We start from the raw sequence: 21,043 nt of genomic DNA, 5'->3' as shown, positions 1-21,043 counted from the left end.
GACACTAGAATATTAACATTGACGACCTGTCTCAAACGTAACCTCTTAAAGATCAGTGTGAAAACACTGATATGGTTTGAAAGCAAACACAATTTAGTGAAGTTTGTTAATATGTTCAATAATAGTCGAAATATGTCACTAAATCATACTAAACAAAAGAAGGAACTATACATGCAAAGACTATTATGCTTAATGTTGCCTTTATGTTCCACCCAGAAAAGATACAAATGCTTCAAAAGCTGAAAGATTCACCAGATAAGTATCCTGTCCATAACAGAAGGGCCATTTGAACCCAAATTGATGGTTATTTTCATTCAGGAAAGAGGAGGACCTTTGAATCCACTCTGGACTTTCTTATGTTGCAAGTACCAATCAATGACATATCAATAGCAATATTAAACTGTGCTGTACACTTTAAATGGTAAACCTTTATTTAAAAAAAGTATGTTATTAAAAAATGTAATATACAAAGTGTGTCATAAGACTATGGAAGATCTGAAAAGGTCTTGCGTGGTGGTGGCCTAGGTTCTTGGACTTCCTGCGGTTTAGCCATGCCTTCATACATCAAGATCCTTAAGAAGAGAATAGTGTTAATAATACTATCAGTTCATAAGTATGAATAATCACTATTAATGGACTGAGGTACAATTGGAGATAATAGCATGACTTATGCAGAATAAGGAAGTCACAACCAAAATCTTTGAACTCACAGTCTCAGTATGGCGTTCCTCTTGCCCAACATCATATTCAGGAAGTCCGTGTAGCAGATAGTGTCTTTTGCACTCCCACAAACCTCTGACATCATCTTTTTAAGTTCCAAGTGAGTTTTGGCCACCCCAAGCTTCTCCAGCATACGTTTCAGCCCCATCATGTCTGTCTCAAGAAGTAGACAGAAAGAGGGAGCAAAGACAGAGTCATTTAAATATATGTGAGTCTCATATGACACAAATAGGACTCTGAAAATACGATAGAAATTACCAATATCTCCTTGGTCATTGAGATCAAACTCCATGTACTTATCTGTGAATGAATACAGTGCAACAGACTGAATTAGTTAAATTTTTAACAAACACATATTTATTGGTGCATACGAATAATCTCAGAGAGCTTGAATTCTCACTTTTAAACAACTCAAGCTTAGAGGCAAGTTCCTCTTCTTCTGCATATTTGGGATCTGAGAGGAAAGCCTGTCAGTGCCAAAGAGAGTATCAAACCATAATGAAAACTTGAAAAGGTTTACTCTGCTCATTCAATGTTTTGCATGATTGCATATTTTCTGTAATTATCAATAGGTCTACTTTAAATATCAATTATTAAACAAACCTCATTGGTCGAGTTTAATTTTTCCTCCTGCTGGGACTTGATGAATCCAAATGCTTTCCCTCCTGAAAAATAGAAAATGTCGGATCACGTTTTCATTTCCTGCTTAAGGTGTCTTTTGACAAATACAATAAGTGTGAACAATGAGATTGGACCATAAGAATCTTTTCAGATGCAGAACATACATTTCTACAATTTAATATTTCATACTCACAACCTAGTTGCATTAGTTGCATTGTTAGATAAAACCTGTTACCTTGAAATTCTTTGGCCATTTCAGTTTTCTTCTTTTTGGTGATTTATATACAATTTGCAGCAAGCTCGATATATGAGTGTTACTTCATGAACACTCTGAGTCAAAGATGAGGAGGAAGTTCAGAACTCTAAAGTTAGCATGTGGTAAGTCACGTTGTTCCTCTCAGTGGTAATGTTGCGAACAGCTTGTACCTTCATAAAGCTTAGTTTGACCAACGCTGTGTCCCAGCTCTTTAGCAAGGGAAGATGCCATGCATCAAATCTGAAAGGATATACTTGGCAAGATGTGAATAATAGGCCTAGCTATGAGAATTGTTATGTGAAATGTCTGAAATGTTGAATGTCTTTTGAGTATCAATGTTTTACATATTAGACGATTCATGAGTTTCATAAGGGAATCAAAATACATTTATTACAAAAACTCCTGCAGGTGGATCACAGACTGTCAGACAGAAAACAATGCGGGAAGCTGGGAAAACACATCTCTGACTCCCCGTCCATCCCAGCCCCACTCACCCCCATCACCCTGTGGGACTCCCCAGTCAACACAGAGGAGTCCTTCCGCTTCCTGGGCACTATCATCTCCCAAGACCTGTGTGAGAAGTGGGAACTGAACATCAGCTCCCTCACCAAGAAAGCACAACAGAGGATGTACTTCCTGCGGCAGCTGAAGAAGTTCAACCTGCAAATGACAATGATGGTGCACATCTACACGGCCATCATTGAGTCCATCCTCACCTCACAAGAACAGTTTCTTTCCGTCTGCAGCGGGCCTCATCAACAAGTCCCAGGACCCCCAATTGACACTAACTCACATATAAAATACTGAGCGTTACATTAATGTTTCTCTGTCACACAGCCTGTACTTTATATTAATATTTTATTTTGCACGGTTTTGTTAGTATTTTTTTGTACATTTTGTAAAATGTCTCACTTTTTAAAGATTCTTATACAGTATGTGTATGAACCTGCCCACCAAAGTGAATTCCTTGTGTAAACTACTTTGTGATCAAAACTTATTCTGAATTCTAATTGGCCATTGCCACTTGTACAGTGGTCTCTCTAACCTCTCTAACACTAGGTGACACTATAATACAAATAACGTACTGCTCGGGTAGGAGCATACTCAATAAATTACGTCTCTAAGGTGTATTAATTTAAAAACGTTTACATTTCAAAGATATGAGTATAGGATATGTAGAACTATGCTGTTTCCATACAGCATAGTTCTACATGCTTCTCATGTTGTACTGACTATTTTATTTCCAGTGTGTGAATTCATAATGAAACTAGACCATAAAGACCAACTTTGTGAAATGTAGAAGTGGGAATAGGTGGAGTTCTAACAAGAGTAGACTAGATGTGTAATTGAATCATGAGTCCACATACACAGACAATGGCAAAGTCCACCAAGTCGTCAATGTTAGTGCTACTGATGCTGATATCAGGATGTATTGGTGAGTATTGTCTGGAGAGTTGGTGAGCGCACTGTCTAGATAAGATAAAACAAGGAATCTTTGTTATATGTATTTGTAAGCATGTTTTGTTCTGCTTTAAAAGTGCTTCCTTTTCCTTCTCATGAAGGTGAGGAGTTCCAGGTGATCACAGTCACTAAGGGAGAAGAAGCCGTCCTCCCCTGTACTCTGAGAACTCCCAGATCACAACAGAGCTGGTTTCATGTCAGATGGATGAAACAGACCGTTGGTAGTTCTCCGACCACATTCTCCGTGGTCCCAGATTCAGAACGAGATGGGAAAGCCTTGAACTTCAATGGAGACCTGACTCTGAAGGAAGCAGATGAGCCTCAAGAAGGAGACTATACCTGCCAAGTCTGTGAAGGATTTTCTTGTGATTTTACAACAAACCTCACTCTGAAATTGAGAGGTAAAACAATACATCATCAAAAACTAAAACAGCACATTCAAATATGATAATCATTGAATATTAATGATCTTATCATGTATAAAGTATGTACAGATTTAACACGATTCTTTTCTTCTAAAGATTGCAAAGTGCTGAAAAGTGTGAAGGTGCTCCCATTTTCCACAGCTACCTTGCCTTGTCCATTTTACACAAGAGGAAACGTCTCCTGGTCAGAGATTAAAGGAGAGACAATTAAACCAATCCTTGAGTTCTCAAGTCTAAGTACGGAGTCCAGTCTGAACTCTGCAACAGCTGCAAATGGAAAAGGGAGGTTCCGGAACATCACAGCAGGGGATGCATCATTAGTCATAACCTCTGGGGAGGCTTCTAATATGTGGTTCAGATGTACTGTCTATGTAGGGCAAAACAAGCAATGCTCTGAAGTGAATCTGCAAGTGAAACGTGAGTACAGTATTTTCAAATACAGTCTTACTCAAAGATGCCTTGTTTATGTCAAGGGAAGATGTATAGTCATGCAATGGGCCCTGTAGACAATGCTCTGTCATCTAGCAGAAAAGGACAAACCGAACACTTCGACTTTATCAACACTGACAACAATGGTGACCACAGCACAAGGTAGACATTTGTTGACTTTTTAGTTTGAGTTATTTGAGGAAGCGAAATAAGGACTAGACGGCCCTTTTGGAAAATTTATATTGCTCCATGTGTATAAAAAGAACACATGGAGTTTTCACAAGCAATTCATTCCAACTTTGTCCTAAAAAGCTATGTTCTCGACAGCTCCACGCACCTTTGCAGCCACATCAAATGAAACTGTCGTGAGTGTGCAGACTGAGTCGAGCAGTTGGGTTGTAACTCTTGTGGTCTCAAGTGTTACCCTCATCCCCACCATTGCACTAACTGTGGGACTGTACCGCAGATGGAAGACCACTAGACACACAGGTAATGCATGACCCCTGAAATGCAATTTACTTGACAAATTTGTTGAGGGATTTGGCAACGTATATTGTTATTATATAAATGCTGCTTCGCTTTCTACATGCACTATTTGTACATTGCTTTGGATAAAGGCTAAATTAGTACAATGTTACATTTTAAAATACATTATTCTGTCCACTGTGTATCAAGCAGTTACCTCAACATGGCCAAACCACCTCTACGAATGTGCAGAAGTCCCAATTTCAGGTCAGGTTAATTTTTTTAAATCATGAATCAATTTGTCTACAATCTCAAGATCACTTAAAGGCCACTTAATGTCCATCTTCTTTTCTCACAATATTAGTGGTCAATGAAGAGTATACATCTCTGCCGACTGACCAAGAGGAGAGCCTATGTACCTGTGAGTTTCCAAATCATAACACTGACAATATCACACCTTTTTCCTTTTTTATTGCGTATTTGATCATTCTTTTATGAGTAAACGTAATCTCGATTCATCTTTTTTTCTGCAGTTATATAGGAGTGAAAAGGATGAACTGCACTTCTGCTTTTCTTTGACATGTTACGATGAGTGTACCAACACTTTCTTTCCAAAGTGTAATCTCAAGTGTAGAAAGTGTGCCAATGCGTATTTCTTTCTAAAATATTTGAAAGTTTTAATAAAAAAAAAAATCATTGTTGTCCAGTTTGTGTAAATGTGATTACCTGGGTTCTGGTTAATGATATTTAATCACTTTATGCAACATCTGTATAAGACATAATATGACATTCAGTTCACAGCTTGTAAAACATCATATAAACAAGAATTGTTATCTGTACTGTTTGCTTCTCTTCTTGGTTGCTGTGAATTGGGTGGTAGTCCGTCGTGAACAACTTCATATACATGGGTGGTCTGTCATGAGCAGATCAGCAATATACACGTCACTGAAGCAGTTTTCAAAATTATTAGTACCAGCAAATTGTGTTGGTACTAATCACAACTTGGTGTGATTAAATCAAACAAAATTTGTGTGGCATGGGTGAGCATGTTGTTATTGTACATTGCACTCTTTTTCTGTTCGACAAACAAGTCAACTTACCATTCCAATAGATCCCTGTGCTTCCTCTACAAAGAGACAAATAAATAAATACATTTCACTGTATCAGTCTTTTGAACAGTAAATGTTTGACAGAGAATGTTTTGCCTGTATCCTACTTATTCTGCAGTTTACTCATCTGTGTCAGGAAAGTGAGAAAACTTTGAGCAAGCAAAAACCCACAGACCTGTATCTCTCCTGAACTTCTTCCTTAAATAGTAAACACTCCCTCCAACCAGGCACAGCAGTAAGATCAGAAGAGGGACTAACCATGCAACCAAAATCCCTGTTCGATCTGCAACAGAGAACACTGATTACACATTTTACTAAATTGTCTTGTTCTGGAAGAAACAGAAAAGGAATATAGTTTAAAAGAGGTCAAATGTGTCGAGATGTATATCCAAATGATCTCACTCTCTTGAACTGGCCACTTTTTCGTCGCCATTTTGACCCCTTCTCTATACACAGAACAGAAGGCTGTCTCAATGCTGTTCGGATCTGGCAGGAAGAATGTAGACACCAGGGTTTCATGGTCTTTTCTTGTACTCAGCTTCGCATCTGGGTTACTGGGTGCCCAAGTTAAAATGAGGTCTTGTCCACATGCTCCCCCACACATGAGCAAACAGGTCAAGGTGAGGTTTTTTCTACCTGGAGAAGCCCACTCTGCAGTTACTGGGAAAATAAACAAGATATGTTAAGCTATTTTCTCAATACATCTTAACAACCTTAAATTCGAGTGAGAATCCCTAAACACTCACCCTCTAAAGTGTGTAGTTTGATTCTGTTGAGGGATACATTGAGGAGTGAACATGTGTAATACCCAGAATGCAGTGGTCCCACTTTGTTGATGACTAAGGAGGAATCACGGTTCATATGGGTTTCAGGTATCTCCCTCCTTGAGCCTGCTGTAACAGTCTCTGATTCAGATAGACGGACCAATGAACTTTCTTGTTCACTTATCCTTCTCCACCATGGACTGCCACCCTTAACCAGAGAGGATGCATTGTCACAGCTAAGTGACACTGACTCACCAACCACAGCAAACACTTCCTCAATACCATCTGAAAGGCAGAGACAGAACAGTTGTAAACTGCTTGGATTCCACTCGTTAAGTTGTGGTAGTTTTAAATATTGACATAATTATACATGTTATAAAGATTTTGATAAGTAGCCTACCTGGAATTGATGTGGTGTAACTGTAGCTGGTGCCAGTTACTTGACATGTCCATTTCCTGTGATGGTCTGACTTATTGGGTGTGATGATCAGTTTATGATAACAAGCATCTATCCTAATTGTCTGAAATCTTGCTCCAATAACCTCTGTTTTGTCTTCATTAAGCCACTTCATCTCTCGTATAATTGTATTGTTACAATAGGGTCTTCCACTAAAGGTACTGAAGTAGCACTCAAGCAGAATGTTTGTTTTCTCATCAACCGACGGATAAACTAAATTAATTAGAGAGAAAGAAAATGCCAAAATGATTAAATTATTCTACAAATAAAAACCAATGTACTGTATATTTGTTACAATTAAGCACAACACATACCTTTTAGAAGCTCAAGTGAGATCTCTGATCTGATTCCTGTATCTTCACAAATGTAAACTACTCCATCCGATATGTTAAGATGGTAAATTTGCAGTGAACAGTCTTGTGCAACTGTCAGTCGACTGGCTTGTTCTTGGTTTGTAATTTTTCCTGATTTGACTACAAATTTGGGGATGCCATTTGGCCCTTCTTTCATTTTCCAGTTAATAGAAGAGCAGTATGTTGGTGAGGTTGAACCACATGATAAAGAAATACTACCACCCACGGAAGCAAACATTGTGGTTAGACCTAAGAAATGTGGAGCAAAGAGTATTGTTTCATTGTTCATGAATATGAAACCTTAAATGATGTTTAGTTGATTAAAAATAAATTACCTGAGGACTGATGCCCAACGACAATAACGCAGAGACACAGCATCGAAAAGTAATCCATTTCTATCTTTTTGCTATCTTCTTGAAATGTGTTTCCTGTGTTAAGTGAGTCTCGCTAGCATCCCCTTCCATCAACATTCTTTCACCACTTACGCAACAGCAAAAAAAGAAAAGAAAGAAAAGAAGAAAAGAAAGAAAGAAAGAAAAAGGATAGTCAAAAACAAAAAAATGTCTAGGCTACTTTGACCATCAGACAAATAATAATTCGTAATTTTCGTTTTTGTCTCCAAATGATGACCAAACATTTTTGTATCCACCGAATAGGCCTACTGTTTTTGGGTAGGAATATTTTGTTTGTACAGTAATTAACCGGTTAATAGTGAATTGTATTGGTTGGGGGGAAAATCGATTTGAATCACGATTCAGTCTGCTAGCGATTCATATCGATTCAGAAATTTCAAAAGAATATTATTTTCTTTTACTCAGGACATATTGAGGATTCAAAATCAGTTGACTTTGCTTCTGTTGCAATTTGTCCTACCCTTTTTCATAAAATTACTGGACTATATAGGCTGCAGGTCCATGTACGTGAGTTTAATTCCTTATCCCATCAAAACGGAACAAGCAGGAATAAGAAGTGACACCATCACGCGCTTGACCTCCTCCTTGTAGTGTAGTCTATCACTGCCACAGAGTTTCATGCATTAACTCTTCCCCCCACTCATCTACACACCATACTCCACACATGTAAGGGATACTTTTAAGGGGAAAAAAGTCACACTAATAATAATACAAAAGTTCTGTCAAGTTTCATGGGTAGTTTTGATGGAGAGTAATCGATAGACAGATATAGGTTGGGGCTCTCACTGGGCTACTCAAGGATATTTACCTTTTTATTCCTTAGACCAGTGGTCACCAATCCTGTTGCAGGAGAGCTCCCTTTATGTATAGGTTTCACTCCACATGGCCTTAGCTGCAGTTAGTGAGTGGTTGCACAACTAACTAGCACACACACACTTTAAGGTGTACTTTTTTCTGTTCCTTTGTGATGCAACATTCAAGTACCATACAAAGTCAAATGACTTTCAACACCTAACTGCTGCCTTTTTCTTTCTGCATGAAATACTCAATCTGAAATATATCCAGATGAATGTGTTGGTGATACTACATTAATTTAAGAACTCTGAAAAATACTAAAAATACACAGCTGGAGGAACATTTGCATCATGTTACATGGGCTCAGAAACACCCTGCAGAACTCATTGTCTGTGAACACAGTTTGCCGTGCCATCCACAAACGCAGGTTAAAGTTCTATCATGCAAAGAAGAAGCCATATGTGAACATGATCCAGAAACACTGCCATCTTCTCTGGGCTAAAGCTCATTTAAAATGGACTGAGGCAAAGTGGGAAAAATGTTCTGTGGTCACATAAATTGAAATGTGAAATTATTTCTGGAAACCATGGATGTTGCGTCCTCTGGACTAAAGAGGAGAGGGACCAACCGGCTTGTTATCAGCGTTCAGTTCAAAAGCATTCATTTCTGATGGTATGGGGGTGCATTAGGGCCTATACAAGGGTCAGCTTGCACATCTGGAAAGGCACCATCAATGCTGAAAGGTATATACAGGTTTTAGAACAACATTTGCTTGCATCCAGGCAACATGTTCATTTTCAGGGAAGGCCTTGCATATTTCAGGAAGACGATGTTAAACCACATCCTGCATCTGTTACAACAGCATGGCTTCGTAATAGAAGAGTCTGGGTGCTAAACTGGCTGGCCTGCAGTCCAGACCTTTCACCAGTTGAAAACATTTGGTGGATCATGAAACAAAATATGACAAAGAAAACCCAGGACCGTTGAGCAGCAGGAATCCTGTATCAGACACAAAAGGGACAACATTCCTCTCCCACAACTGGTCTCCTCAGTTCCCAGACAGATACAGACTGTTATTGAAAGAAGAGGGAATGATACACAGTGGTGAACATGGCCTTGTCCTAACCTTTTTGAGATGTGTTGCTGCCATCAAATTCATAATCACCTTATATATTTCCCTTAAAATGGAGGGGAGCTCCTGACTCCCTTAAAAGGGGTTTCTACTTTGACTCCTTTACAGGGTGTCAGGTGGCAGAGCGGTGAGGGAATCGGGCTAGTAATCCGAAGGTTGCCAGTTTGATTCCTGGTCATGCCAACTGACGTTGTGTCCTTGGGCAAGGCACTTCACCCTACTTGCCTTGGGGGAATGTCCCTGTACTTACTGTAAGTCGCTCTGGATAAGAGCGTCTGCTAAATGTAAAATGTTACATTTCATCAGTTTAAACATTTGATATGTTTTCTTTAGTGAATAACATATGGGTTTATGAGATTTGCCAATCATTGTATTCTGTGTTTTATCTTATTTTTCACTGTGTCCCAACTTTTGGGGAATTGGGGTTGTGTATTGATCAAGTTAAAAGGGAAACTTCTACTTTGAAAGAGTAGTGCTGACTATACATTTGGCCAATGACAGGGCTTTCACGTTTGGCTCCACCCATGTAAGATCAATCGAAATATCAAGTCGTTTTACGGTTTATATGTAAAAGACGAGATAACAAAATAAGAAGTCAAAATCCGTTTTTCAGTTTTTGAAAAAAAACGAATAAACGGATTGACAAACATTTTCCTTATTCCTGCTTGTTCCGTTTTGATGGGATAAGGAAACTCACGTACACGGACCGCTACAGACAAAAAATACAGGCTAGCTCTAATTAAATTACTAGTAGCTATCTCTGACACACACTTTAAAACCGACGAACGAATATTATTATAATAAAAAGAAATTCTACATTGGTCCACAAAAAACAATAGCCAGAGATAGGCTCCACGGGATTCTTGGTTAGCTAGCTAGTTGTCATGTACAGTAGGCTACTATATGCTAAACAAGAAAGACAAGCTGTTGGCCTGTATGGCACGGCTATCACTAAGGGGTGCAAGGTCAGGGGTATGATGAGTACAAGTTGGGTATATCGGATAGAACACATTTTATTCTGTAATATTTAATACAATGGATATACTACTTAATTTGACATCGACAGTTTCAACTAACTCACAGGTGCATTAGGCCTACTAAACAGTTGGCTACGGCAACGGCTTGTGTTGCTTTGGCAACGTACGCGTCTATTGCGTCATAGTGGGTTATCTCGGTAAATTGAGATTTCACATTCATCTCTCCGTTAGATCACAGCTGGACTCCTTAAACAGGGGCCTAACTTCATCTGTATGAGGACGTTTTTACCTACAAAACCGTTAATAAATGTGTCGTCCTCTCCGCAACAGCGGTAAAATGAAGCCAGTGAATCACGGTGAGTTTATTAATCTAACATTGTGCGTTTAGAAAATACAACACCTTGAACTCTCCCTACAACCCAATCATATATCATAACCGTATCCTCGGCTTTTTTATTCTAGGCCCTTATGACCCTCTCTTTTCTGGACTGATCCGTAAAAGGTTTGCTAAGAATGGTCGCTCGGTATTACTAATTAACGGCAGTTACTATGATATCAGTCAGACACTATTTTGAGTTCATTTTGCAACTTTATTTACAGACATTGCACAGATGCGGCCTGTTGTACTCTCTTCGTGGCAACAGTTGCTGCTTACATGGTTGTGGGAATTCTGGGTAAGACCGCTCAACATTTTGAGATAATTTCCTCTTTGAGTGATATCACTCCTTCTCATAAACCCTAACCACTGAGAGGGAATAACTACCTTTCTCTCCCTGTCCCCCAGCTTGGCTGTTTGGAGACCCTCGCCATGTTCTCTTCCCCAGGAACTCGACTGGAATGTTCTGTGGTACCGGTATGAATGCGTGAGTATCTACTGTAGGTAGTCTCCTTCTCATTGGTGTCTGAGGGTGGAGGGGTAAGCATGATGTACACAGTCATTCATCCTGTAAGCCACTTCCTGAAACAATCAACATGGTGTAAAGGAGATACAACACAGTCATTTTGCTTGTTAGTATCTTGTCATTCAGTAGTGACATTGTACTTTGTGTTGTCAGGAACAAGCCCAGCATGTTCTATCTGGACATACTGAAGTGTGTCACCACTACCAATACGATGGCTGCAGCACTGAATGGTCGTCAGTGCCCTACAACACAGGTGATGTCAGTCAGTCAAGTCAGTCACCCACTCACCTACTCACTCACTCACTCGTTCGCTCACTCACTCGTTCACTCACTCATTCACTCGTTCACCCACTCACTCACTCACTCACTCGTTCACTCGCGGTCTCTCTTGCTCGGCAGGTGTGCGTCAAAAAGTGTCCCTCCCGGTACTGGATGTTACCAGAAGCTGCTTATGAAGCAGATGCCATCCCCATGGACTTTTTCCCGCGGCAGTACTGCGACCCCAACTTTGACCTGGCAGAGACAACACTGGTACAGTCCATTCACTCGAGTCGATTGTAGTGCTATCAATTGAGTTATTGACAGTTAGGATCAGGACGATACAAATAACATTTGATTTGATCATGCATGTTGAAGCTTCTCTTTGATTGTTTAGACTGTCCAAGACATCCTTGATCAGGAACTTTGCCCGTCCTTCTATATCCCAAGTGAACCAGGTAAAGTGGTTTAATTGGGTATTCTTTAATGGATAATCAAATACATATCTGAGATGAGTAATATATGACATGGATGTGTAGTCATGTATAGTTCACTGAGTTTGTCCATATTGTGATGTCACACTCAGCTTTGGGGAGATGTTTACCCACTCAGGCTGCTCTAAGAAAGATGCCCTCCAACTTCACTTTGCCTGGAAAGGCCGACGTCAACGAAACTGTTACTAGTATTACCACAGCCATTCGGTAGATATCCCTGCACCCACAAGACTTATACGTAGAACAGTGGATGTACTGTAGGTGTATGTGATAGTACTGATGATGACAATGACTGAGCAAATCGACCTACCTCTTTATTAAGTGTATGTAAACCTTTTTTTTTTTTTTACCTCAAGCTCCCTAATAACAGGCTATAATACCAAAGCCGTCGGAGTTAGGATATTTGAAGACTTTGCTTCTTCCTGGTACTGGATATTACTGTAAGTATGAAAAAAAAGATTATTTGTTGTGTCTCACATGGTACAGATTGTTGTTGTGTAGGAGCTCTAAACCATTGTGTTTGCTGTGCTTTCAGTGGTATGATAGTAGCCATGGTCGTCAGCCTGGTCTTCCTGTTGCTGCTGAGGTATCTGGCCTTTGTTCTGGTCTGGGTGCTTATCCTGGGAGTGCTAGCCATGGGAGGCTATGGTAAGTGTGATGCCACGAAGCTTCAGAGCTGAAAAAAAGTATTCAGTGCTTTACAATTGCAATTGTATGTAAGCTTAATTTCCCCTTCCAGTGTCATATTTTTTTTTCTTTCCTTTTAGGTATATTTCGCTGCTACATAGAATATGCCAATTTCAGCAAGTCTAAAATGACTATTGGTGACCTCAGGTTCAAGGATAAAGTGTCCGTCTACTTTCAAGTCAAAGAGACATGGCTGGCCTTTTGTGAGTTCATTTTCAATTGTGTTAAATGCTGACATTGTGCTTGTTTTGCTGGAAACATCAGGGGTTTTACCCTCTCTCTCTCTCTCTCTCTCTCTCTCTCTCTCTCTCTCTCTCTCTCTCTCTCTCTCTCTCTCTCTCTCTCTCTTCCCCCCCCCCTCTCTCTCTCTCTCTCTCTCTCTCTCTCACTCTCTCTCTTCCTCCCTCTCTCTTTCGTTCTGTCCCTCCCCAGTGATCGTCTTGTGTGTGGTGGAGTTCATTCTCCTTGTGGTCCTCAGCTGTATCAGGAGGAGTGTGGTCACAGCTGTGTCTCTCATTGAGGAATCCAGCAGGTTAGATTCCGGATTCAGCTTTCACAGGTCGATCTTACAGGTACAGGAGTAGAGTACAACACTTGAATCGATCCGAGTTAATCATATCTCTGTTGCTCCTGCAGGGCCGTGGGTTGCATGATGTCCACCCTTGTATACCCTCTGTTTACCTTTGTTCTGGTGGTGGTGTGTGTCTCCTACTGGGGGATAACTGCTCTGTACCTGGCAACCTCCGGAATCCCTGTATACAGAGTGGTGTCTCTGAATAACACCATCATGCCTGGATGCAGCCCTATCAACGGAACACAAAACTGCCGCCCACAGGTAACAACAGCAGGGCTCATGGTTCAAGCGATGTTTGGAGTTACATGTGGGGCTATGCGTCCTTGTGAATCCCCTTAAACCCTTGTGTCCTCATATCCTTCCTTTTCCCTCCTCTCCTATCAGACATTCGACTCTTCAATCTACCCAGACTGCCCCGCGGCACGATGCCTCTTCTACAAGTACGATGAGGAAGGGTTTTTCCAGAGGAACTTGGTCGTCCTCCAGCTCTTCAACGTCTTTGCCTTCCTGTGGTGTGTCAACTTTGTCATTGCCCTGGGACAGAGCACCTTGGCTGGGGTGTTTTCATCCTACTACTGGGCCTTTACCAAACCCACCGACATCCCTGCCTTCCCCCTGAGCCACGCTTTCATCCGCACGCTACGGTAAGACCTCAAACTGTGAGGGACTGGATCTTAGATTCATACCAGGAGGCTCACCTAGTCTTGAAGAGAGAAGACTTAGAACTTGTGTCGAAGCTAGCTGCGACGTTGCGATGGATCAACGGAGTGCTAGAACCTTCTCTGTAAGGTGAAGGAACGTCTGTGTGTTTGCTTCATGCTCTGGCCTCCGTCTACGATAGGTATCACGTTGGCTCTCTGGCGATCGGCTCCCTCACGCTCCTATTCTTCCAGCTCCCCAGGATTCTGATGGAATACCTGGACCGCAAGTGCCGTGGTACGGACTACAACACCCATCCTCCCTCCTGTTTATGTAGATATAGCACACCATTGCTGAGTTCACATCTGATGCCTCAGGCCTGTTGACGGAATGCCTCTACTGTCACGTTCTGGTAGATTCCAAAGGCTCGTGCGCTCGGTTCCTGATGACCTGCTTCCGGCCCTGCTCCCTTTGTTTGGAGGGCTTCCTCAAATTCGTCAGCAGGAACGCCTTCATCGCGGTCAGTTTCGTCAGTTTTCACCTGTCTACTTTGGTTTAGCAGCTAGAAGTAGGCGTGTTATTTTGTCCCTGATTGATGTTTTAAGCAAATGTGGATCAACTCTTATTTTGTCGTCTTTAAATGTGGACAATCCGCAGATGGCTATGTATGGAGAGAACTTCGCTGTGTCAGCACAAAGTGCCTATGCACTACTGTTGAGGAACATTAGCCGGTAATAATACATCTATTTTCAGTTGAAAATGTAATAATGAATCTGTAGGGTTTGAGGGATTTACAGATTTTTGTTTTGTAATACCTCTCTTGTCCACAGGGTGGTAGTACTGGACGGTGTGGCCGACATGCTCTTGTTCTTTTGCAAACTCGTAGTGGTCACAGCAGTTGGTAAGGCCACGTCAAAACCCACCTTATGTTCACTTCCGACTCAAACATACAATCATTCGTAATTACGAAGGGCACCTTTATTTCGCATGTACCATAACACCCCTTTTTACGATTGACCTCGCCTATGACGTAACAGGTGTGCCGGCCTTCTTCTTCTTCTCTGGTGGGATCAACATGCCCGAGGACGCCTTCCAAGCCAACATGCTCAACTACTACTGGGTGCCCAGCATTGTAAGTTGTAACTCGTCACAGCGGTGATGCGTATGCGCAGGTGTGTTGGTCGTTGCGTTGAGAAGGTGTGACTGAGCTCGCCCGGTGCTGTCTTCCTCCAGACGGTGATAGTGGCAGCCTACCTCATCGCTCAGGGCTTCTTCAGTGTCTACAGCATGTGCATCGACACCCTCTACATGTGCTTCAGTACGTACCACTCCGCCGAGGGAACCGCAGAGCAGATCGTAGCTCAGCAGATCATAGTAGAGTAGAGCAGGATAGGTTAGCGTAGAGCATGGCAGAGCAGATTGTAGCAGGGTAGAGCAGACTAGGTTCGAGTAGATTGGAAATGTAGTAGAACAGCGTAGAGCAGAGTGACCTTTGCCCTCTTGCTTCCACAGTGGAGGACCTAGAGAGGAATGATGGCAGTGTGCAGAAGCCATACGTTATGTCCAGAAACCTGATGAGAATCCTGCGCAAAACGCGCCCAGGGCAGTCCTTCCAGAAGACCAACTAACTTCTCTCCTTCACTCCCGTCTGTCCCTCCTCAATCCTCCTTTTCCCCCCTAACTCTTTTTCCCGCCTCACGTCTTTTCAATTTCTCTTTTATTAAACGCCATTAGCATTCTCTACCTGGCTACTATCTGTTTGTTCTAACAGACTCAGTGGAGGTCTGCGCTGTAATACGACTGGTTACAGTACTTCATAGACACCGAATCTAGCCGACTCTGCTGTTGGACTGTTGGCAAAGAAAGCTGTTGCCCAGAAATCGAAATCAGTCGAAGAAATAGTGTCAGAAAGGGTGTCAGAAATAACAATGCCATAGTGAGTCTGTCTGCAAGGTTCTGTGTTTAAGTGCTCAAGCTTCCCTCTTCTGCTTTGGTGGTATCAGTTTACTGCAATCGCTTGTTCCCCACACTGACCTCATGGGTCTCTTCCTCCTACTGGGCCACAGTTGGTTTGGTCTCGGATCTATACGAGACTGAAAGCATTGTAGGTGAAACTTCCAAGCAGCAGCAGTAGGCCACCCCACATCATCACTGTCAATAAAAGCTCACCACTCCATCTCAAATATACAACTATTTTATTGATATTTACTGTAACTGTGTAAACTCCAGAGTATCAAAACGTCATCGGAATGAGATCACGACCCATCAGATAGCAGAGTTACTGTAGGAGACGTTACGTAGGTCTGGCACGCGCTACCACCTTGTAGGCCTTGGCTTTGAGCACCACGCTAGCCACGCCCCTCAGGTCAGGCAGAGCCTCGTTCACGGGGAGGACCAACTGGAAGTCACGCAGCAAGTAGGCCGTGAACAGAAAGAGTTCCATTTTGGCCACCGACTCCCCCAGGCACAGCCTGGCCCCGCCTCCGAAAGGCATGAGAGCACGTACCGAGGCCCCTCCGCCCTCCAGGAAGCGCTCTGAAAGAGAGAGAGAGAGAGAGAGAGAGGGGCTACTGTTAGTCTTTTCTGGAGCTGCCGGGTTTGGGCTGCGCTGGGCTGGGTGAAAGGAATGCGCTCGACAGCCAAGCACCTGGTTTGAAGCAGTAGGGGTCGGTCCAAACTGCCGGGTCGTGGTGCGCTCCAAACAGATTAGGGATGATGACTGTGTTCTTGGCGATGAAATATCCTGCAATACTGACGCAACGACACTTGTTGAAATAACCTTGACAGGAAACAAGCTGACCCAGGAAAATGAGGAAATAGTATAGAAAGTTTGGCTCTGAAAGCCAAGAACCCGATTTAATTATATAATACCATAAATCATCTGATGCATAATAAAAACACCTGATATATATTTTAGTGAAAGAAAACACACCAGATATGTAATAAAATAAGTACACCACATACATGATGTTAAAAAACACCAGATATATATTTGAGTTCAAAAGCATGGAGTTCAAAAACACCAGAGATACAGTGTAACATAAGAAAAACAACCCGGAGGTAGAGTTGTGTCTGCGGGTCACCTGCTGTCCCTGATGGCTCGGTGAGGGACCGCCAGCGGTGCCACCGGCCTGAGCCGCAGCACCTCACTGATAACGGCACACAGCACCGGGAGGCGGGGTCTGTCGCTGTACTGAGGGTAGCGTCCACCTAGCTCCCTACACATCTCCTCATACACCAAGCTCTGCACCTGGACAGATACACAGAGATTTCAATCATCGACATTTAGTTGGGTGAATACTGGTAAAGTGGGACAGTTTATCTTTGTTATCTTTACATGTACTTTATATGCTTCCATTACTAAAAATCAACACTGAGCTCATCATAAGCAAGTATCAGATACAAAATCGATAGGTTTTGAGGCCATTTCCAGGGGTGACCAAGGGGCAACGACTCTGTTTCCTCCCACTGTACGTAAATGAAGCCAAAATATCCTGCATACAGGTTTTGCAATCTTGCGCTGGTGATGTCATTCGCAGTAGTGATCGGGTGGTGGAGCCGCGGTATGGAAGTCCCGATTGACACTCGCCCGACCAAATCAGAAGCACACACTAACCCCTTTTTCTATCGTCAAATAACAAATTATAAACAAACCGATCATAAAAATGAGCACTTGAACAGACATCAGCGTGATAAGAACTACCAAAAATGACAGAAACCATCTTTGAAAAAGAAGTATTAGACGTGCACTTTTTAGTTTGTCTCATGTCCCATCTGCTAACATGGAGGGGGTGGGACTTATGACCTATACCGCAGCCAGCCACATGGGGGTGATCAAGATGTTTTTGGTCACTTTTGAGGGGCTTTTACTATGTCCATTGTTTTTACAGTCATTGGGTGTGATGCACCATATTCATCACCCTTTCAGTGAAGAAATGTTCCCATTTTTGTGTCCCATCAGTATTCACCCTAATGTCTGATTTCTTATCTTATAAAAAACTACAAGTCCCAGAAGGACCCTGATATGCTGCATGGTTTACTGTACCTCCGGTCTGTGTAGGAGGAAGGCCACTGTCCAGCTTAACCAGGCAGCAGTGGTCTCAGTTCCACCAATAAGAAGGTCCACTGTGGCCATGTGGACATGAGTGTCTGTCAGTACCTGCAGATAGACCAGTACACTGGTTGTATTAACCACATTATCATTAACCTTCAATGTCCTGATGAGTCAGTAGTACCATAGTCAACTAGTTCCTACCATTCCCTGTGTCGAGTTGGCCTGTGATTGGTCAATTCCTTGGAGAAGGGACCCTGTGATGGCATCCTCACATTTGCGATCTTGCATCTGCATTATTCGTTGACAGTGGACATGCATTATTGTACATTGTAAATTCCATGATTGGTGGATACGTTAGAAACCAGCTGCATTCAAAAACGTCTAACGCTGTAACCTTGTATTCATTCAGATGTGTTCTTATGATGTCATCTCTCCTCGCCACCTCTTTAAGAAGACGGGCAAACGGAGGATTGGGCAATTTCTGGAAGGAACGACAACAACAGAAGCTATAACGTGGTCTCAAACTGACATGATTTTCTGTAATGAAAGTTCTTTTGATAACAAGTATTTTCTATTGATACTACGTAGGATCTAGTCATATGTGTGGGTGAGTATGTAGTGTGTCCAGACTCTCAGCAGGGGGAAGGAGTCGAGTGCAGATATCCAGGGTGAGCCCCACAGAGACACGATCTCGTTAAGACAGCTGTGCAGGCGCTGAAGCTCATGTGAGCTCTTCTCATACTGGAACACAAACATCCGGGTCACTACATATAATAGGATATTACTGTCACAAGAGATGGCATACAGGGATATACATACGGAAATAACTAGATTGGAGAAGAGAACCATTATATATTTTTGTCAAACCACCATAACCATAGCGGTCATGCCACGTCTATAACCGTCATATGTTCCATAATATATCCCTCATGGAATTCTTTATGCCTACATGAGCCACATAAGATAAGCAGCCTGTGTCCCTGAATGAATAGTCACTTTTTCCAGCAGCAATACATTTGCTCATTGGGGTCTCAGTTTTTAGGATGTGCTGGCCACACTGTGTAAAAATACTTAAATACATCCAGTTTTGTTTTTCCAGCGACTAAAGCCGTACAAGAACAGACGAGCCTCCAGTTCTAATCCTGGGTCTCTGGTTGTCCACAAGAGACCCACACTCTGACAGAAGGACCGGCAGAGAGCCAGGAAGATGCTCACCTCTCTGCCGAAGGCCAGAGTGGTGATGACATTACTGGCCGCCACAGTGAAGTCCTCTGATAGGTCCACAGCCTGGCCCTGGTAGTCCAACAGCACCTGGAGGGGTCACAGTGAGCCTCTGCATTTTGGGCATATTTGTGGGTCTAAATACATGGTGTATTTAAATGAGTTTAAACATGGATGGAAACATTGGTTTGTGATTTGGCCATGTCAGCGTGTGTGATTATTGGGTCATGTCCATGTACGCAGCTATTAGGTTGTCATGACTTCTTTCTAGAACTTAATTTCCACTTTTCCTCCTCCTTTCTCGTCACTGCGGGGGTTCTGAGCGGAACCCGTGTTTTCTACCTGTCTTAGGTGCAGGGCTTGTTTCTGGATGACGCCGTGTAGAGACTGCTGCGTGCATCGCTGCAAAGCACTGTGGGCCAGGCGGCGGTGAGCCCTCCACTCGTCGCTGTAGTCACCCAGGGAGATGGAGCGCCCCCCCCCCGATACCACGTCTCCTGAGGCCGCCACACATGCGGGGGGGGGGGGGGGTGGGGGGGGGGTGGGGTGGAGGTACGGACGCCGTTAGGAGGGGAAACTGTGGTCGGAATGTATTGTATTAATTAGCGCGACCGAGTGACGGCTGCCTTCGTTAGGTGTTTTACCCGTGTATGAATGTGGTCTCCCGGCAAAGTCGGACCATTTCTTCACCAGGGCTTCTCTAATGACATCGCCACTGTTTAGCACCACCATGGCTGAAACAGATAGCATTTTTCCAGAGTAACCCTAAAACTCCATCCATCTGCATAGCCGACCTTTTGAAATGTTTAAAACGTAACTCAAACCTCTGAATTCCTTTCAGATTTATTTAGGTCATGCTTTTAGAAGTGTTGTTTATCTGCCGAAACTGAGCAATGAGGAAATGTATATTTACTGGTGCTGCCAAGCTTGAGGCGGTAGATGTTGCCATAGTGCTGTGCCAAGGTAGTCAGGTGAATGGGCAGGTGGTCGTGTGCCAGCTCAAACATGTTGCCCACCAGAGGTAAGGGGGTAGGCCCCGGAAGGGAGGGGGAGGGAGAGGGAGAACAGGGGAGAAACTGATAGATCGAGGCCAGGAGCCTAGATTTAAGCGCTGTATTGAGGAAAAAGGGAACGTCAAGTAACACAAAGCCTAATGATACTGTAAATAATCATTTTCATGGTAGTCTGGACATCCAGACACACCAACCTTGAGTGAGAGCTGCTCCTAGATTTGCAAGCAAAGTGGCAGAAATGCAGATTGGACCTGCCTCAATGTGGAGCATTACAAAGCAATAGTCCATCTTATATCCTAACAAGTCTATGTGAAATGACTTCTTCGTATCCTATTGTACATTGTAGTTATTGATATAATGTTAATTACCTTGTGTGAATCCCTGTGTGGATGTGTCATGGTGTCCAGCAGAAAAGGTTAGCAGTAACCACAGGGCTAGCACTAGCAGCATGAGAAGAGCTCCCAAACTCACCACTGATACGCCCATTACCATCATGACTCAGTCCTTCACTGACTCCAAAAAAGACCCATCCTTTTGTCCTCTGCTCATATACTATATACCCACCTCATCCAGCCTTATGGTGTGAGTGTTTGTGTGTGTGTGTGTGTGTGGTGTGTGTGTGGTGTGTGTGTGTGTGTATGGTGTGTGTGTGTGGCGTTCTTGCTGTGTGGGTACAGCACTCGGCTCAAGGTTAGTAAAATATTGTTTTCACCTTGATTGTCCCTTCATGTTTGTTGTAAAGGATCGAGGTGGTGAAGTAAAGACAAACAGACAAAGGACAGCATGTTTTAATACCACACAGGGAAGAGGGGAGCTCCTAGGTC

The 21,043-nt window shown here is 42.7% G+C and overlaps 3 protein-coding genes and 2 long non-coding RNA genes across 5 annotated transcripts; 2 read left to right on the top strand and 3 right to left on the bottom strand.

The window, feature by feature from the left end:
• Positions 1–98: 98 nt before the first annotated feature.
• On the bottom strand, positions 99–1,682 carry LOC136943957 (allograft inflammatory factor 1-like). Its single transcript, XM_067237454.1, has 6 exons — positions 1,577–1,682; positions 1,324–1,385; positions 1,121–1,187; positions 979–1,020; positions 711–873; positions 99–572 (listed from the first exon to the last, which is right to left on the bottom strand). The coding sequence occupies exons 1-6, from the start codon at positions 1,593–1,595 to the stop codon at positions 485–487; spliced, it is 441 nt and encodes a 146-aa protein (XP_067093555.1). The 5' UTR covers positions 1,596–1,682; the 3' UTR covers positions 99–484.
• Positions 1,683–4,011: 2,329 nt separating this feature from the next.
• LOC136944777 (uncharacterized) lies at positions 4,012–4,644 on the top strand. Its single transcript, XR_010876788.1, has 3 exons — positions 4,012–4,074; positions 4,240–4,401; positions 4,588–4,644. It is a non-coding gene; the product is annotated as an uncharacterized lncRNA (long non-coding RNA).
• Positions 4,645–4,857: 213 nt separating this feature from the next.
• LOC136944776 (uncharacterized) lies at positions 4,858–6,521 on the bottom strand. The gene is made up of 5 exons (XR_010876787.1): positions 6,233–6,521; positions 5,889–6,146; positions 5,662–5,769; positions 5,478–5,503; positions 4,858–5,290 (listed from the first exon to the last, which is right to left on the bottom strand). It is a non-coding gene; the product is annotated as an uncharacterized lncRNA (long non-coding RNA).
• Positions 6,522–10,714: 4,193 nt separating this feature from the next.
• On the top strand, positions 10,715–15,559 carry LOC136944370 (choline transporter-like protein 4). The gene is made up of 21 exons (XM_067238116.1): positions 10,715–10,733; positions 10,840–10,879; positions 10,978–11,051; positions 11,162–11,240; positions 11,433–11,532; positions 11,679–11,810; positions 11,935–11,995; positions 12,124–12,238; positions 12,388–12,471; positions 12,567–12,679; positions 12,799–12,921; positions 13,151–13,250; positions 13,355–13,553; positions 13,677–13,936; positions 14,134–14,228; positions 14,348–14,451; positions 14,589–14,662; positions 14,762–14,832; positions 14,969–15,063; positions 15,165–15,249; positions 15,444–15,559. The coding sequence occupies exons 1-21, from the start codon at positions 10,715–10,717 to the stop codon at positions 15,557–15,559; spliced, it is 2,139 nt and encodes a 712-aa protein (XP_067094217.1).
• A 594-nt stretch (positions 15,560–16,153) lies between these two features.
• On the bottom strand, positions 16,154–20,714 carry cyp21a2 (cytochrome P450, family 21, subfamily A, polypeptide 2). The gene is made up of 12 exons (XM_067238443.1): positions 20,584–20,714; positions 20,120–20,328; positions 19,851–19,940; positions 19,549–19,703; positions 19,201–19,296; positions 18,616–18,726; positions 18,380–18,466; positions 18,187–18,273; positions 17,977–18,090; positions 17,015–17,181; positions 16,579–16,682; positions 16,154–16,466 (listed from the first exon to the last, which is right to left on the bottom strand). The coding sequence occupies exons 1-12, from the start codon at positions 20,712–20,714 to the stop codon at positions 16,225–16,227; spliced, it is 1,593 nt and encodes a 530-aa protein (XP_067094544.1). The 3' UTR covers positions 16,154–16,224.
• Positions 20,715–21,043: the final 329 nt, after the last annotated feature.

Source organism: Osmerus mordax, chromosome 6 (genome assembly GCF_038355195.1).
Source record: "Osmerus mordax isolate fOsmMor3 chromosome 6, fOsmMor3.pri, whole genome shotgun sequence".
Taxonomy (NCBI): Eukaryota; Metazoa; Chordata; class Actinopteri; order Osmeriformes; family Osmeridae; genus Osmerus; species Osmerus mordax.
Note: the sequence above shows the minus strand (reverse complement) of the source record. Positions and strands in the feature narration are given on the sequence as shown.

Coding starts and splice junctions, on each gene's coding strand:
- LOC136943957 (XM_067237454.1), bottom strand. Junction 1,188..1,323: donor AATTAAACTCGACCAATGAG/GTTTGTTTAATA, acceptor TGGCACTGACAG/GCTTTCCTCTCAGATCCCAA. Junction 1,021..1,120: donor TAAGCTTGAGTTGTTTAAAA/GTGAGAATTCAA, acceptor ATTCATTCACAG/ATAAGTACATGGAGTTTGAT.
- LOC136944370 (XM_067238116.1), top strand. Junction 11,241..11,432: donor TGTGGTACCGGTATGAATGC/GTGAGTATCTAC, acceptor TTGTGTTGTCAG/GAACAAGCCCAGCATGTTCT. Junction 13,251..13,354: donor CTCATTGAGGAATCCAGCAG/GTTAGATTCCGG, acceptor TTGCTCCTGCAG/GGCCGTGGGTTGCATGATGT.
- cyp21a2 (XM_067238443.1), bottom strand. CDS start 20,714: ATGATGGTAATGGGCGTATCAGTGGTGAGTTTGGGAGCTCTTCTCATG. Junction 18,727..19,200: donor CTCTGGCCTTCGGCAGAGAG/GTGAGCATCTTC, acceptor TTTGTGTTCCAG/TATGAGAAGAGCTCACATGA. Junction 16,467..16,578: donor CCCCTACTGCTTCAAACCAG/GTGCTTGGCTGT, acceptor TCTCTCTTTCAG/AGCGCTTCCTGGAGGGCGGA.